Source organism: Fistularia commersonii, chromosome 3, assembly GCF_037954325.1.
Source record: "Fistularia commersonii isolate RoL2024-O1a breed Wild chromosome 3, RoL_Fcom_v1.0, whole genome shotgun sequence".
Taxonomy (NCBI): domain Eukaryota; kingdom Metazoa; phylum Chordata; class Actinopteri; order Syngnathiformes; family Fistulariidae; genus Fistularia; species Fistularia commersonii.
The window spans coordinates 20,242,220-20,257,560 of NC_141286.1; the positions used below are offsets into that span (position 1 = coordinate 20,242,220).

Here is a 15,341-nt window from a genome sequence, read left to right on the forward strand (position 1 = left end):
CCTACAGGTCTTTCCATTTCCCGTCACGGTCCAAAAACACACACAATCTCGTTTGGACAGCTTTGATGAAAAGCACTGTATAATGATAATTCTTCTTCTCCTTTCAGCTTCTCCCTTCAGGGGTCGCCACAGTGAATCAACCTTCTCCATCTAACCCAATTCTCTGTATCCTCCTCTGTCACACCAACTACCTTCATATCCTCTCTATGTCCTTAAATCTTCTCCTTGGTCTTCATCCAGACCTCCAGCCTGGCAGATCCAATTCCAGCATCCATCTTCCCATATATTCACCATCCCTCCTCTGTACTTGACCAAACCATCTCAGTCTGGCTTCTCTGACGTTCTCTCCCAAACATCCACCATGAGCTGTTCCTCTGATAGAGTCATTCCTGATCCTATCCATCCTGGTCATTCCCAAAGAGAAGCTTAGCATCTTCATCTCTGCGACCTATAGCTCTGCCTCCTGTCTTTTCCTCTTTGTAACTGTTTCCAGGCAATGCAGCATAGCTGGTCTCACCACTGTCTTGTACACCTTCTTTTCATTCTGGACGTTATTCTTCTATCGCAGAGAACCCCTGACACTTTTCCCCACTGTCGTGTGCTTTTTCTAGATCTGCAAAAATGCAATGCAGTTCCCTCTGGCTTTCTCTGTTATTCTCTGTTAGCATTCTCAAAGCAAATACTGCATCTGTAGTACTCTTTCTAGACATGAAGCCACACTTCTGTTCACAACTGCTGACGTCTGCTCTCAGTCTAGTTTCCACTACTCTTTGCTATAACTTCATTGTATGGCTTATCAACTTTACCCCTCTAAAGCTGCCGTACCTCTCCACATCCCCCTTATTCTTAAAAATGGGCACCATCACACTTTGTCTCTATTCCTCAGGCATCTTCTCGGTCTCGAAGATCCTGTTGAATAATGTAGCCAGAAACTCTACTGCTGCCTGTCCTGGACACTGCCACACCTCCACATCTCTATCGCACTGTTTGGCCAACCTGTATAGATCATTCTCTCCCTCCTTATATACCTGAGTCAGTCACTGACCTCTCTCAGGTTACCTCGTCTATACAAGATGTAGTCTACCTTTGTGCTACCTCTGCTCTTATAAGATACCCTATGTTCCTTTCTTTTTGGGAAAAAAAGTGTTCACTGCAGCCATTTCCATCCTTTTTGCAAAGTCTACCACCATCTATCCTTCTGTGTTCCTATCCTGTATACCAAATTTGCCGATCACTTCTTCAACCCCTCTATTGCATGCACCAACATGCCCATTGAAGTCTGCACCAATGACCACTCTCTCATCTCTTTGGATATTCTGCGTTACTTCGTCTAACTCATTTCAGAACTTCTCCTTCTCTAACTCACATCCCACCTGCGAGGCATAGCCACGAACAACATTGAGCATCATACCTTCAATTTCCAGTTTCAGACTCATAGGTCTTTCTGACATTCTTTTCACCTCGAGAAAGTTCCGAACAAACTCATCCTTCAAGATAACTCCTATTCCATTTCTCTTCCTGTCTGTACCATGATGGTACAACATAGAGCCTGCTCCTAAGCTTCTAGCCTTACTACCTTTCCACCTGGTCTCCCGGACACACAGTATGTCCACCTTCCTTCTCTACATTATGTCAACCAACTCTCTAACTTTTCCTGCCATAGTCCCGATAGTCAAAGTCAACACTCTCAATCCCAAACTCTTGCCTTTCCTCTTCTCTGGCTGCTTCCGAACACACCTCCCTCCTCTCCGTCTTTGACTGTATAATGCTAATAATAATAACTATTGTATATCTATATATCATTATTATTTATTTAACTGATGTAACAGTACCTCTTAAGTAGATCCATCCCAAAAACAAAAGTAGAAGTATTAAAACTTCCAGGTCAGTTTAAGAATATCCTGCACTAAAGTCCAACACCCATAACTGTAGGTTTGGGGCTTTAACAGTCAACTCTGGTTGGTGAGTCTGCATGACTACAATAGGGCTTGTTTGATCAAAAAATACCTAACCGGGGAAGAAAAAAGAAAAATCTCAAGGACGTGTTGTCTGATTGCAATACCATAACTTAACATTTTGGAGATTTTTATTAATTAATGGTAAATCTCCTGGATACAGCGGTGTTTGATTTTTTTTTATTTTTTGTGAAAATCATGACATCCCTGATGTATTGTGCAAGAGTGAGAAACCAAAGTTTCTACAGATGTGAATATTTCATGTTGGACTGCTTTGATTATTCGTGGTTAAGGGAGATATTCCCTCGTCTCACTGCTGTACACTTCAATACGATTAGTTGTGAGTGCGGGGAGCATAGGACAGAAGATCCTCCAAGTAAAACAAAGTATTACTCTGCTGTTCTACACCATCCACTGTATTTATTGAATCAATCAGATCACCCTGACTGAAATGATTGAAACTGGATTCAGAGAGTAGGTTTTTATTGTCAGTCGGCTGCTGGTCGGTTTCAGCTCACATGCCTCTATTTTTCAGAGACAACTGCTCACCATTTAACTGTAAAGAAATGTGTTGGTCATCTGTTTCTGATTCAGAAACATGCTAGGGGAGTTTTGCTCACATTCTGGTGAGATCTTTATGTTCGCATGTGATTTATGAAGTCTTAGAGGCAGTATGGTACAGGAAGTAGTACAATCATCTTTGGAACAGAACATTACTGGTTCTATTCATGGCTCCTCCTCGTGTGTCAAAGTGTTGTTGAGCAAGACACTGAACCTCTAACTGCTCCCCTGGTGCTAGTGGACGGCAGCTTTCTGCTCATGGTTCATCCATGATGGGTTAATTGCAGAGAATGAATTTCCCCACAGGAATTAATAAAGGATAAATTATGATTATTATTATTGTTCACTTTTGCAATTCACTCAAATTACAGAGCTGGATCGTGTTTCATGCTTAGCTTGAAGTCCATTCCATTGACATCATGACAAAAAAGGGAAAAAAATGGTAGTCTTCATGCATAGCATGCATGCATTCTTCTTTTCCCTTCAAGGGCCACCACAGTGAATCATCTGCCTCCATTTAACTCTATTCAAAGCATCCTCTTCTCTCCCATTAACTGGCTTCATGATCTCATTGATGACATTCATAAATCCCCTTTTTGGTCTTCCTCTAGGCCTTCTGCCTGACGGTCCCAACCTCAACATCCTTCTTCCAATATGTTCCCTGTTCCTACTCTGTGCATGTCCATACCATCTCATTCCAATTCAAAATCTAACATGTGGTGTCCTTCTGATGGACTTCTATCAAACCTCAACATCTTTATTGCTGCTTCCTCAAGCTCTGCCTCCTGCCTTTTCTTCAGCGCCATTGTCTCTCAACCATACAGTATCATTGGCTTTACTACATGTATATAAATGTATTCATCAGGAATATGATTTGGTTGCATATCTGTAACATTTTTCTAAAGAAAATACAGAAGATCTTGTCTACGGTAGATACCTGGTTGTATCAGAACATCATCCCTATATACTATCTGAAATACAACATCTAGAAGTCCAGATCACATCTCAAAGATCACTGATCTGGGATTTTTGAATCAACATATTTCTGGTCAGTGTCACAGACAGCGATCCAAAGATATAAGGTCACATTATTTCGTTGAAGAAGACCAAAAGAGGTGATTTATGTACCGTACATAGTGCAAGAGGATATGACGTTAGTTGGTGTGAGAGAAGAAGAAGCGGAAGAGAGGATTAGATGGAGGTAGATGATTTGCTGTGGAGATCCCTGATGGTAATAGCCGACAGGAAAAGATTATTGAATTGTTTTCGGCGACATGCAATACTTACAAAGCATGTTGGCTTTTGAATCTGATATCGGTGTTTACCAAAAGAGAAAGCATGTTTTTATGGTTTTTGTTCTTGTAGTCTTTATGACAATATATGGCATTGTGTACCTGGTCAAATAGTCAAATACATTTTATAGTTTACTGTCTTGACATATCCTGTTTCAATTCTTCTTTATTTATTTCCAAAAAGGAATCTTCCAAAGATCCAAATTGTCACCTTCTCAGTATCTTCTATATTAGGTTTAGTTATCTGTAAATATGTCACAAGAGCAAATAAATGAAAGATGCATTTTGTCTTCAAAGAAAAATGCTCACTTTTATAGTAAATATTCTTTTTTTTTTTAATCATGCAGTTGTAATTTAAAGATAGATTATGCTAAATATAGTTTGGCTGCTGTCTTATCAAAACAAAAATAGTGCCAACGTTTACCATTGTTCCACAATGTGGTCCCAGCACAGTATCGTGATAACCGCTGCTGTTACCTAAAATCACTTCTAAAAGTTAAAGAGAAAGCAAATGAACAATGCTAAATGTTCCTTTTCCCTATTATGTTCCCTCAACATGTGCAAGTGCATGCTGCTGTGATTCTCCTCGGCAGAGAAGACAGCTCACATGATTTATTCAGGGTAAATAATAGACCAGTGCTTCGGCAATTCTGTGAGCTCAGCACATCTTCAGATTCAGATATTTCCATTAATTTATCAACCCTCCAAGGCCTGCTGCAGCACTTTACCATCTATGGATAATTTATTCAAATACCTGTATCAAAGCTCCACATGAGTGATAAAAATGAAATTAATACATGGCTAATTAATCAAATTAATATGATGTCCTGAACACAGAAATACTAAGTATGATATAGTGTATGAAGTTTACCTCCCAGACAAGAGTTTATCAAAATTTGTCTTTTTAAAAATAATTTATTTATTTTACCTTGATCTTGTCATGATGCAAAGTCTTCATTCAATGAAAAAAAAAAAAAAAAAAACAAGTTTAACCTGACAACAAGGGAAAAATTGAAACCAGAAATAAATGCATATATATATTTTTCTTGTCTTTAGTCGGGAAAAAGTCATATACATCTTATTTATCTGGTGTCAATTTGATTTGACTAAGATACGTAGAGAATCCCTGTATAATCAGCATACGTATATATTCCAGTTGGGATCTTTTTTTTTAAATGTGCATCATCAAAGCAACTATCATTATTTCATTGTTAGGAAGAATAAAAAGGAAAAGAAAAGCATTGGAAATATGACAATATATATCATTCTTGTTTTTTCATTTTATTTTATTCTATTTCATTTTTAAAACTACCATCAAATCAAGGAAGGATTTATCAGTGGACCGAGATCAGGATCAATCAAGTCCAGTATAAGTTGTTCAGTACTTTATAACCTGTCACCATCTTTTCTGCAACGTGGACAAAGATATTCTCTTCTACATAGATAAGGTTTAGATAAGGATATTTAGCTTTTAGTGCAATATAATGAAAACAACCAGAGAAACTAAATTACTGATGAGTTTACACCAAACTTGGACAATGAAACTTTTTTGCTATCTCTTGTTAACTGAAAAACAGAATCTTACATATATTTTACATATATTAGAATATTACTTAAAATAACCTCTAAGCGGTCAAGAAAGTTTGTTGATGGAGAAATAAAAAAGGATTAGAAACGGAGTATAAATTGGTCACAAATTAGTAGCAAATACTGTCTGTCAATGTCTGTAGCATAAAAATGAATGAGGTGGCAACAAATAACTTATTTCATCTTTCAGAGGCATTTCAGTCAAAGATAAATTACCATTCAGCTTGTCATTGTGGCGACCTTTCTTCACAGTTAAGGCATGCATCAACCAGTCATCATCTGCAAAATCAAAATGGTCATTATTTTAATTGTGATGCAGTTTTTTCACACTCATTTTACTTTTTATGCTCCATTCACTGTCACAGTGCGTCTATTTTTTTTGTTGTTTTTTTACGGCAGATGGACATTTAAACAGTTCTTTTGTCAGCCTTGATGATGTAGCTTTGTAAAAATATATCTTTCTCAGGATTCACTCACATTTTAAACAAAACAGAAATCTATAGTGCTTGTGAAATGGCAAAGATGAGTTGTTTGTATGTATCTTGGTTTTATGTGATGTTTACTATTTCAACAAAAATCTATTCTATATCAATGACATAAGTTCCAGTCAGTCTGCTTTTGGTGGATTCAGTTTTTCATTTTTCTTTTTTAGTGTATGTCACCTTTCTACTTAACGAATATCAGTTAAGAAGAAAAGTTAACTTTATTTTAAGAGGAAGATTGAAAGGATCATTTGACAATGCATCGCACATAAAAGTACAAGGAATAATTCTTCTTTGACATATTTTGATCTTTTTCTTAAAACTTCACAATGAGAATCTCTGGCATTCAAGTTAAAAAGAGATTGTTGAGGGGTTAACCGAAAACCCACTGTTTAAGGACCAGTTTGTGAAAACAACTTCATACCTCAACGAGAACCCGGCCAGAAACCCATGAATTGCCGCTGAGTATCACCAGGAGGATGCTGGTTTTTCTTTGCGCATCATGAGCAGAGATATAGAGACCTGTGTTTAGACTGTCCCAGCAGAGGGAACCTAATGCGGAGCAGATATCTTCCTGTTGGGAGTGCAAGCAAAGAAGTGCTCCGTTTGTGTCTGTGTGTATTCTTTTCAACAGGTCGAGGACAAACCCCAGAAAATTCATGTGTGTGGTAATGGGAATAAATACATGTGTAGTGGGAGTGGGAATTTGGTGCTAGACAGTGGGCAGGAAGCCAGTGCATGACTGCAACATTGTGTGGACTATAGAGTTCAGTGAACGGGAGATTTGATATTTTCGGCGTCTCAGTAGGGCCTTCCTTTAAGCCATAGCTTTGCCCAGGGAACATTCACAAAGGACTCTTCTGCTGCAGCCTGCAGAATCCTGCTACGTGATCTAAAACCAATTTCGCCATTTGAATAAGCTAACACTTATTTCCTTATCTTTCTCTTGCAGTCCAAAAAAATCCAGGCTCAACTGAAAGAACTGCGGTACGGGAAAAAGGATTTAATTTTTAAGGTAAGCTCAAACTGAAGGGGTGGGGAGGGGATGGGGGGCTGCATAGTAGCTACAAACCAGAGGAGAACAGGTACTTCAGACCACCTTGAAAAAATGATCCCATCACAGGGGGTACTCAATCTAATTCAGATTGTAATTAAGTCTTTTCCTGCAAGACAGCAACCTGTAAAGTCAGTCTGCAGCTTCATATTCCAAATACTTCTAAGTCCTGTCCTCTGTTTTTCTCTCGGGCGAAATCTGTCCCATCCATTTTAATCATGGAATGTATGCTGATAAAAGATGTGGACAGCAGTGGATGATGATACAGAATTATACATTAGGTCATAAGACATTCTTCAAGAAGCAAATTACAGATGACATGTTCAGGACATTGCAGGGGTAAGAAGGTAGAAAAAAAAAATGGATGTTGTGCTCAGATTTCACCTTTTGCAGGAATTGTAAGAACAATGGTTTCCACACCATGAAAATCTATTGTATTGGTGCCCACCTTTACAAGCTTGACTACATCTTGTATTGTAGTGACTAAATGGTTTCAGATCTGAGCAATATTTATTGACATTTACTGGTACAGCAGTTGACATTTCAGGCCTTGTTTGCCGTGATAATGTCAGTCCACATTTTTGTCACATTGCCAGCGTTCACCCCACAACTGAAACGTTGTATAGGAATAACGTTCCTATGTATTAGAACCTCAGACCTATCAAAGGAAATGAGCTGCAGTCTGGAATAGGACTTATAACACAAAGTCATAATGTCCTGCGTGCCCCGTTCCTTGCTCTATTTCTAGTCTGTGAATGATGGATGCATTGACTTGTTTGGGTGGTGTCAACAGTCATCTATCACTGTCGATGAATTACATCAATCACTCTCCCAAAACATGCTATTTTCTCAATGTCACTAAACATTGGATCCATACAGTATTTGGAAGTGCTTTTAGACAAATATGAAGATAACTCTATTGTACTATTTTTTTTTTTTTTTTTATTATTATTATTTCTTTAATTGTCTTTTTTTTTTCTCCGTTTGTTGCAATGGAAAGGTCAATGGGAAATGATGCATCCGCCTCTGGCTATTCATGAAAACTCATCTGTATTCCCAACATGCTGTGCTTGAAAAACCCAGCAGGGTATGAGGGAGCAGAATGTAGGGAAGAGTCACTCAAGATCGGAAATGTCATCAGCCTCACAAGGGGGATGTCAGTCAAGGCACCTTGACCGCAAGGAAATTGAATTGGCTATGACAGCTGTTGTACCATATCAAAGTGCATTTTACAGCACAATGTCACAGTACAACAAAATAGGCCCTATAATAACACAGGATTCACAGGACAAAGTTAAAATAAGTAAAAGTTGAAAAAGCCATTTTTGAAATATTTTAAGATAGATCGATAGTCATTCGAAAAAAACTAACAAACATACAAAAATCAGTAAGCGTTGTTGTTGACAAGTGAGCTATGCAATAACAGTTATATAGGGCCATTGTTAGCAACTACTGCAACAGATATTATATTGCTGTTCGGTGAAGTCATATAAAATCTCTTTATTATCCTTTCTGTTGAATTACTGTTTAAGATATCTCTATATTTATAGTTCCATATAGTACCATCTGTTAATCATACTAATCACTACATATTTGTACATAATCTGCACATAACAATTATCCACCATACTTGCCCCAGCTGTACATATTCTGCTCATATCTTATCCACCTCTGCTTACACTAGCTGTGAAAAAAAAAGAAATGCATTTATCATTTAATACTGCATTTATCTGTAAATACTGCACATTCTGCACATAGGCACATCTGCTTTTTGCACTTCTGATAAGATGCTAACTGCATTTTGTTGCTCTGTATCCTAACATGTGTTATGACAATAAAGTTGAATCTAATCTAATACGGTCTGCAAGAAAGCATTTTAAAAGAAATGAACAATAATAAACGGATCACATGAATTTCATATAAAATCTTGAGAAGTTCTACTCTGATGAATATGAAACCAGGCAAGTGCCTTCTGCATTGCAGAGCCTCTTGTCAGGTTCAAAGTACTCAGAGGATGAGGTGAAGCAAAAGCAACCAGTGTATGGTCAAAAAACAGTTTCAGAATTGTACTGTTTTGGTTTCCCTGACTTTGGGGTTAAGAAAATATACTGTTCACAGCTACTTAAAAATGCTGACCCACAGTAGAGAGTAGCCTGCACTAAGCAGTAAAGAGGACAGGTTCAGCAACACATTGGCATCCTTGACTTAACTTCCACTTGAAGTTACCAAACTAGATTCCCTCCTCTGTATACAGAGCCAAATATAACTTAAGACTAAGCTACGAAAACTATGTATCAACAGGTTCTCCAAACAACGCGTGTTCTTAAATAATATTAGGACACTTGAAATGAACTGGCAATGCCTTCTTTCCATTTACAAATTCATGTGGCAGAAGAAATTTATTCAATGCTTTCCCTCCTCTCTCCTCGGTTGACGTCAGAATAAAAATATCCACAGAGATGTTTCTTCAATGACTTAAAATGAAAAGGTTAAAAAGAAGAACAGAAAGAATGGTAGGATAGTGGAATACCTTGTCCAGAGAAATGGGTAGTACCCCACTGACCCCAAATCTTTACAATGGGCTAGGCGATGAATATCAAACCCTCAATCTGGAAGTCAGCATTTTTGGGTCAGTGACCGCGCTTGCAGTATTCAAAGGACTGTTCACCGCTGATATTCAGCATAAGAGATCCACTGGGTTTCTACAATGCGACACATATTCAAATGCATATATACAAAAAAACAGACCATTCATGCGTGTCTGTGTCCCGCACACACACAAAAACACATAGACGCACACATACAAGCAAATTTTAAAGATGTTCCTGTAAACCTGGATGTATTTTTATTTGTTGTTTACGTCTTGCACAAACTATAAAATGATCCCCTTCAGTGCCAACAAAACCAAAGTCTCTAACTTACTCTAGATATATGATAGTTCTCCACTCAGTGTTTCTCAAACTCTTATTTTCAGCAACATCTTTATCTCTTCTCCTAAAGTAAAGAGTCTCATCAGCAGAGCTGCCATCATAGTGCAAACCAGACCCTTGGGTGCAATTTAGGTTTTGGTGTCTTGCCCAAGGACAACCTGGCATGTATTTGATTGGTAATTTCTTCTCAGCTGACCACTGATTATTTCTTGTCCTCAACTCTCCACCAACCTGTCCAGTTTGTTCAAGACCTAGCAATGAAACCTAGGATACAGTAGCATCCTTAAGACTGCAAACTTATAACTTGAGAAGATGTAGTGAAGGTTTACCTAAGGAATGCTGGGCTTAGACCTCAACCATGTAGCCAGGCACAGTTCTTCCTGTGTGGGCTCTGCTGATAAGTTCTTGGTCCTGCAACCTGCCCATCGTCACTTCCCTTCAGATTATTTGCCTTTCATTTGTGGCCAGATAGGTCCTTGACGGCGATGTCCCTCGCTGTCTGGTCTGTGGGTTTGATCATCTCAAGCACAAAACTAGTTGGATTAGGATTAGCTGGATTGTAGCTGATGCAGGTGCTGATATGACTGCTGTGTCATGCACAAACTTCAGGCCAAAAAGACAAGTATAATAAGAACTATTTCAAGATGCATTTTCTTGTATGCTTATCAGAGGTCTGCTGTATGTAATGTTTTTCCTGCGCCAAGAGTATAATGGTGCTGTCACTCTTGAGTGGATGACTTGAAAAGCTTTACCAACATCAGTTCTTCTTATCATGGTAACTGGAACTGATATTCTTCCATTGAGGAAAATCCAGTCCATTTACCACGAGAAGAAGATTTTGACAAGAATTAACCATGACCTGGATGACCGAGAACCACCACAGACATGTTTACCAATGCCCTTACCCAGGAAACCAACTCCTCTTGGAGTTATTTTACATAGAAGAAGGTTATTATTGGTAGCCTGACTCTTCTCATGGCGTGTCTACAGAGGATGGGGTATACTGTGCATCCCACACTAGTTTCTATTTCTACCTCTTCTCATTCATTAGTATATTTCTCAAAGATGAAATCCATTTTTTAGGTCCTTGATGTATTATGACACATTGTGACACAAGTTCCTATTGTTGTTTGGCACATGGAACAAGCAGCAAAGTAGCAAAGTACTGTAGATGAGCTGGTGTGGAACGAGGCAATTTGCATTCTCAAGGTCCAGCCAAGTGATTGCCACCATTCTCTTTTCACGCTTTGCCATTTGGATTTGCCCACAAATTACAGATTCTTGTTGCACATACCCTTGGAAGCCTGGAATCCCTTCTGTTTGGCAGCTGATACAGTCATTGTCGGCCAGGAAGCTGGTCACCCTTCTGACTGATATGAAGAAGAAAAAAAAAAAAAAGTCTACCGTTCAATATTGATCAATGTCACACTCCAGAGTTGATTGATTTCCCTGGAGTCTTTCTTTTTAGCGATGAATAGTGCAACAAGTCTTGGGCATTCCAAGGGGATTTATTGCTGCTTCCAGGCTGGTTGCATGAGAGACCACAGTAGCTACAGAACTTCAAGACAATTCTAATAGAGATTTCTAGGAATCCCACTCAGGCTTTGAGCTGCTCATACCCAAGCTGGCCTGAGTTTCTCTGACTTCCCTAAGCTGAGACGGAAGGGTGTTGAACTGGTTGGCTGTTTGGGCAGGGCGAGGCACACTTTAATATATGTCTGACCATTATTTTGATGTGCCCTTCCACCTCCTTCTTGATGATATCAAGTTACCTGTCTTTGACTCTTCTAACAGCTTCCTGGGGTGAAAAGGTTTGTAAAGGTTATTCTCCTTCTTCTCGCCATGCAGCAGTTTGACAAGCCTGGCCTCTGTCCTACAGCAATTTAAGGCCTTCTTTTTTCCTTAAGGTTGACTCTCCCTCAGTTTGTCAAGAGCCAAAGCTATCAGTGTTCAAGCAGCTCAATCTCTGTTTTATGGCTTCCTTTTTGCCTCTGCACTTCTAGGTTGAAGGGTCTTTGAACATTTCATCATAGTGATAGAGAATATTTACAAGGGGGCCAATACTTCTCCTTACCCACACAAACTCGAGAAGGAATGACTGTAGTATTGTCTTGTCTATCGTAACAATTTTGTCCCTCCTTTAAATTCAAACACTTTGAGAAAAGTTTATCCTCTGTTGTGTTTGAAACTACAAGAGAGATACAAGAAATATCCTGTGGAATATTAAGCGATAAGCAGTTAGTTATAAAGCAGTGACAAGCATTTGATTAAAATCACTGACAGAAATTAACATTGAAATTAAATACAATTGTCAAACATCTCTACAGTCACACAAAACCAAGCATCATAAAAGTCAATGAAATATATAAATCATTCTGATTTCTCATCTACAAACGTATCTCAGAGAATCATATTTAGCATCTTAGCTGACCTTGTGTGTTTCACAATGTAAGACTATTCCATTTATAATTTAGAGAGGCAAGTAAAAGAAACCTGAAAAAAAATTATAGCTCAAAGTCTGAATTCAAAAGCTCGTGGTACAGTCTGCATGGAATAATCCTTTTCTTTCATGATGAATAATACTGGCATACTGAACATGATTATATGTGTATCATTTTGTGGAATTCATTGATATAACTCTTATCAGTATTGCCATTCGGGGGCCTGACAATGATCTCTTTGAGTATTAAGGATATTTGTAGTTTAAAAGAGAGGTGTTTTTATTCTACGTCATTCATGAATGTATTAATAATGTCTCCGTTAACCAGGATATTACTTTTATTTGTTTGACACATTAATGAGACATTCCTTCATGTTACTTGTGCCCCAACAGTGCAACCAAATTTTAAAGGTGTTGATAATGTAAATAAAGATGCAACATCAAGGTAATTGTTACGTTTGTGGAGAAAATCAGGCGTGGTCGACAGGCAAGACAGGGGCATAGTGATGTATGTTATTATCCGAAACAACAGAAAAAGCAAATGTAGAAGGAAAAAATCTGAATCTACTATTAGGAGAAAAAGCAAATGTAGAAGGAAAAAATCTGAATCTACTATTAGGAGAAAAAGATGATGAAACGATGATGAAAAAAATGAATAGCTGTACAACACTCGCAACAGACAAAAATTAACTTACTTTAGATAATTACAAAACAAAGGATTGGTGCAAACAACAGTGCAGGCATTAATAATGAATAATTGCTTGGACAGACAAAAATAGATTTATTTATACAGGTAGGATACATACAGTCAATGAAAGCAATTACAGAGAAGACCTGACAAAAGCGAGGCAGTTGTCCAAACATGACATACAAGAAGCTAATTAACAGAATAAATCAAAAGATGATTCAAAAGCAATAAGTAAAATTCTAAGAAATAAAGAGACAAACATGTAGGAATCAAAGGAGAACACTCAAGTAAAGTGACAAAGATACAAAAAAACATACCACCAGAACGAGTAGATACCGCCCGCAAGAAACGGTACATCTAGGAAAAAATAAAAGCACTACGAAAGCTACAAGCATTAAAATGCAGTAGCGGCTGTCTATTTCATGCCTAAGCCTTAGTCCTACTTAAATTAATCTTCATCTTCTTTTTCTTTAGGCTACTCCCTCCAGGGATCGTCAAAGCAAATCAACCTCCTCCATCTAACCCTATTGTCTGTACCTTTTTGTCTCACACCAACTAACTTCATTCTCTTTCACTACATCCATAAATCTTCTCTTAGGTCTTCCTCTAGGCCTCCTGCATGGCAATTCTGACATCAGCATCCTTATACCAATATAGTCACTGTCCCTCCTCTGTACATGACTGAACTATCTCAGTCTGGCTTCTTTGACCTTATCTACATAACATCTGACATGCTGTGTGACTCATTCCTGATCCTATGCATTCTCGTCACTCCCAAAGAGAACCCCATTATGCCATTAATATGACACCAAGGCTCAGGAATCCAAACAGAAACACACTTAAACATTTAAGATTATGAAACTAATCACTGATACTGTCAAAACTTAAAAAAAAAAAAAACAAAGCAAAAATAAAAAAACAGTCCACCGAAAGTACACAATGTGAACTTAAATAAATTGGTTCTATGAATTGTGCATCATTGCTTATTCCTATGACACCAACAAGATGATATATAAACAAACTATTCATTGAAAACAAAAATAAAAACATTATTTGTATTTGTCTCTTGAGAATATGCAACAACAGCTGTGACTGAAGTCACTTAAGTCATAGATGCACTAATGTGCCAAGCCATTTACATTTTAAATTGCAGACTTTCTCAAATTAATTTTTGATTTTTAGTATAGTTAAAAATAAATGTCCTCCACAGTAAATGCTTATCTCAAAATATAGTCTATCCTCCTTTCTTTTCTCAAGAACACTCCAACTGCTCTGTTGCACAGTTTAACTTTGCATTTCAATTCCATCAATAAGTCCTTTTCCATGGACATGGAGGCCAATGCTGAAGGCCATGTCTGACCGGTCGTGTCTCTGGCAAGAGAATTAATACGCTTTATTGCAGAGAATGACCTCTCACCGGAAGCAGTGGACGCAGGGATAGATTCTTAAGGCCTCAGGCAGATTTCATGGAACATGACAACACAAGCTAGCTGAAATATGATTGGGTAAAAACTCAACTACAATATAAAACACTGGAAGCAGCGTAACCAAGTGGATACCATGTGACACGAAGAGAACAGACTATGGAGAAACATTTTATTAACATATTTATAAAAAAAAAAAAAAAAGATAAATTACATTTTCTAAGTATGTTTCGGCTAGCAGAGAAGGCCTTGCTAGCCCTGGCAGGCTACGACTGCTAAAATTTTCACAACTCGACAGCCAAAAATATTTGAAGGTAGGATGCAAATCAAACCTAATAATCTCACACTGAATCGTTCGAAGCCTGGGTTAATAACAACCACCATTGGTACCAATGACCTCCAGGGTACCAGTGGAAATTGTGCAACTGTAGGTCGAAGAAGGAGAGGAGGAAGGCTTGTTCACAAACACAGAGAGAAGAGGACTTATGATTCCGAAACTGGAAATTGAAGGTGTGATGCTTAATATTGTTTATGGCTATCCCCCGCAGGTGGATTGTGAGTTAGGGAAGGAGAAGTTCCGGAATGAGTTAGATGAAGTAATGCAGAATATCCTCAGAGATGAGAGAGTGCCAAGAGAGGAACTCTGGTATTGTATGAGGGAGTCTGGAGTAGCAGGACATGTATGTTCCAGGACATGTATGCTAGCTATGAGACAGTGGTGAGGCATGCTGTAGGGGCAACAGAGAAGTTCAAGGTGGAGGTGGGACTTCATCTGGGATCAGCTCTGAGCCCCTTGTTTGCAGTGGTGATGGACAGGCTGACAGATGAGGTTAGACAGGAATGTCCATGGACCATGATGTTTGCAGATGACATTGTGATCTTTAGTGAGAGCAGAGAACAAGTTGCGGAAAACCTAAAGAGGTGGAGG

At 38.4% G+C, this 15,341-nt stretch overlaps 1 protein-coding gene across 1 annotated transcript in view; it reads left to right on the plus strand.

Annotated features, from left to right (window-relative positions):
• Positions 1-15,341, plus strand: part of luzp2 (leucine zipper protein 2) — a 169,575-nt gene that overhangs the window by 125,383 nt on the left and 28,851 nt on the right. Inside the window, exon 7 of the mRNA XM_086144019.1 lies at positions 6,830-6,892. Within this exon, the coding sequence (XP_086000145.1) occupies positions 6,830-6,892 (63 nt within the window). The remainder of the gene's footprint in view (positions 1-6,829; positions 6,893-15,341) is intronic.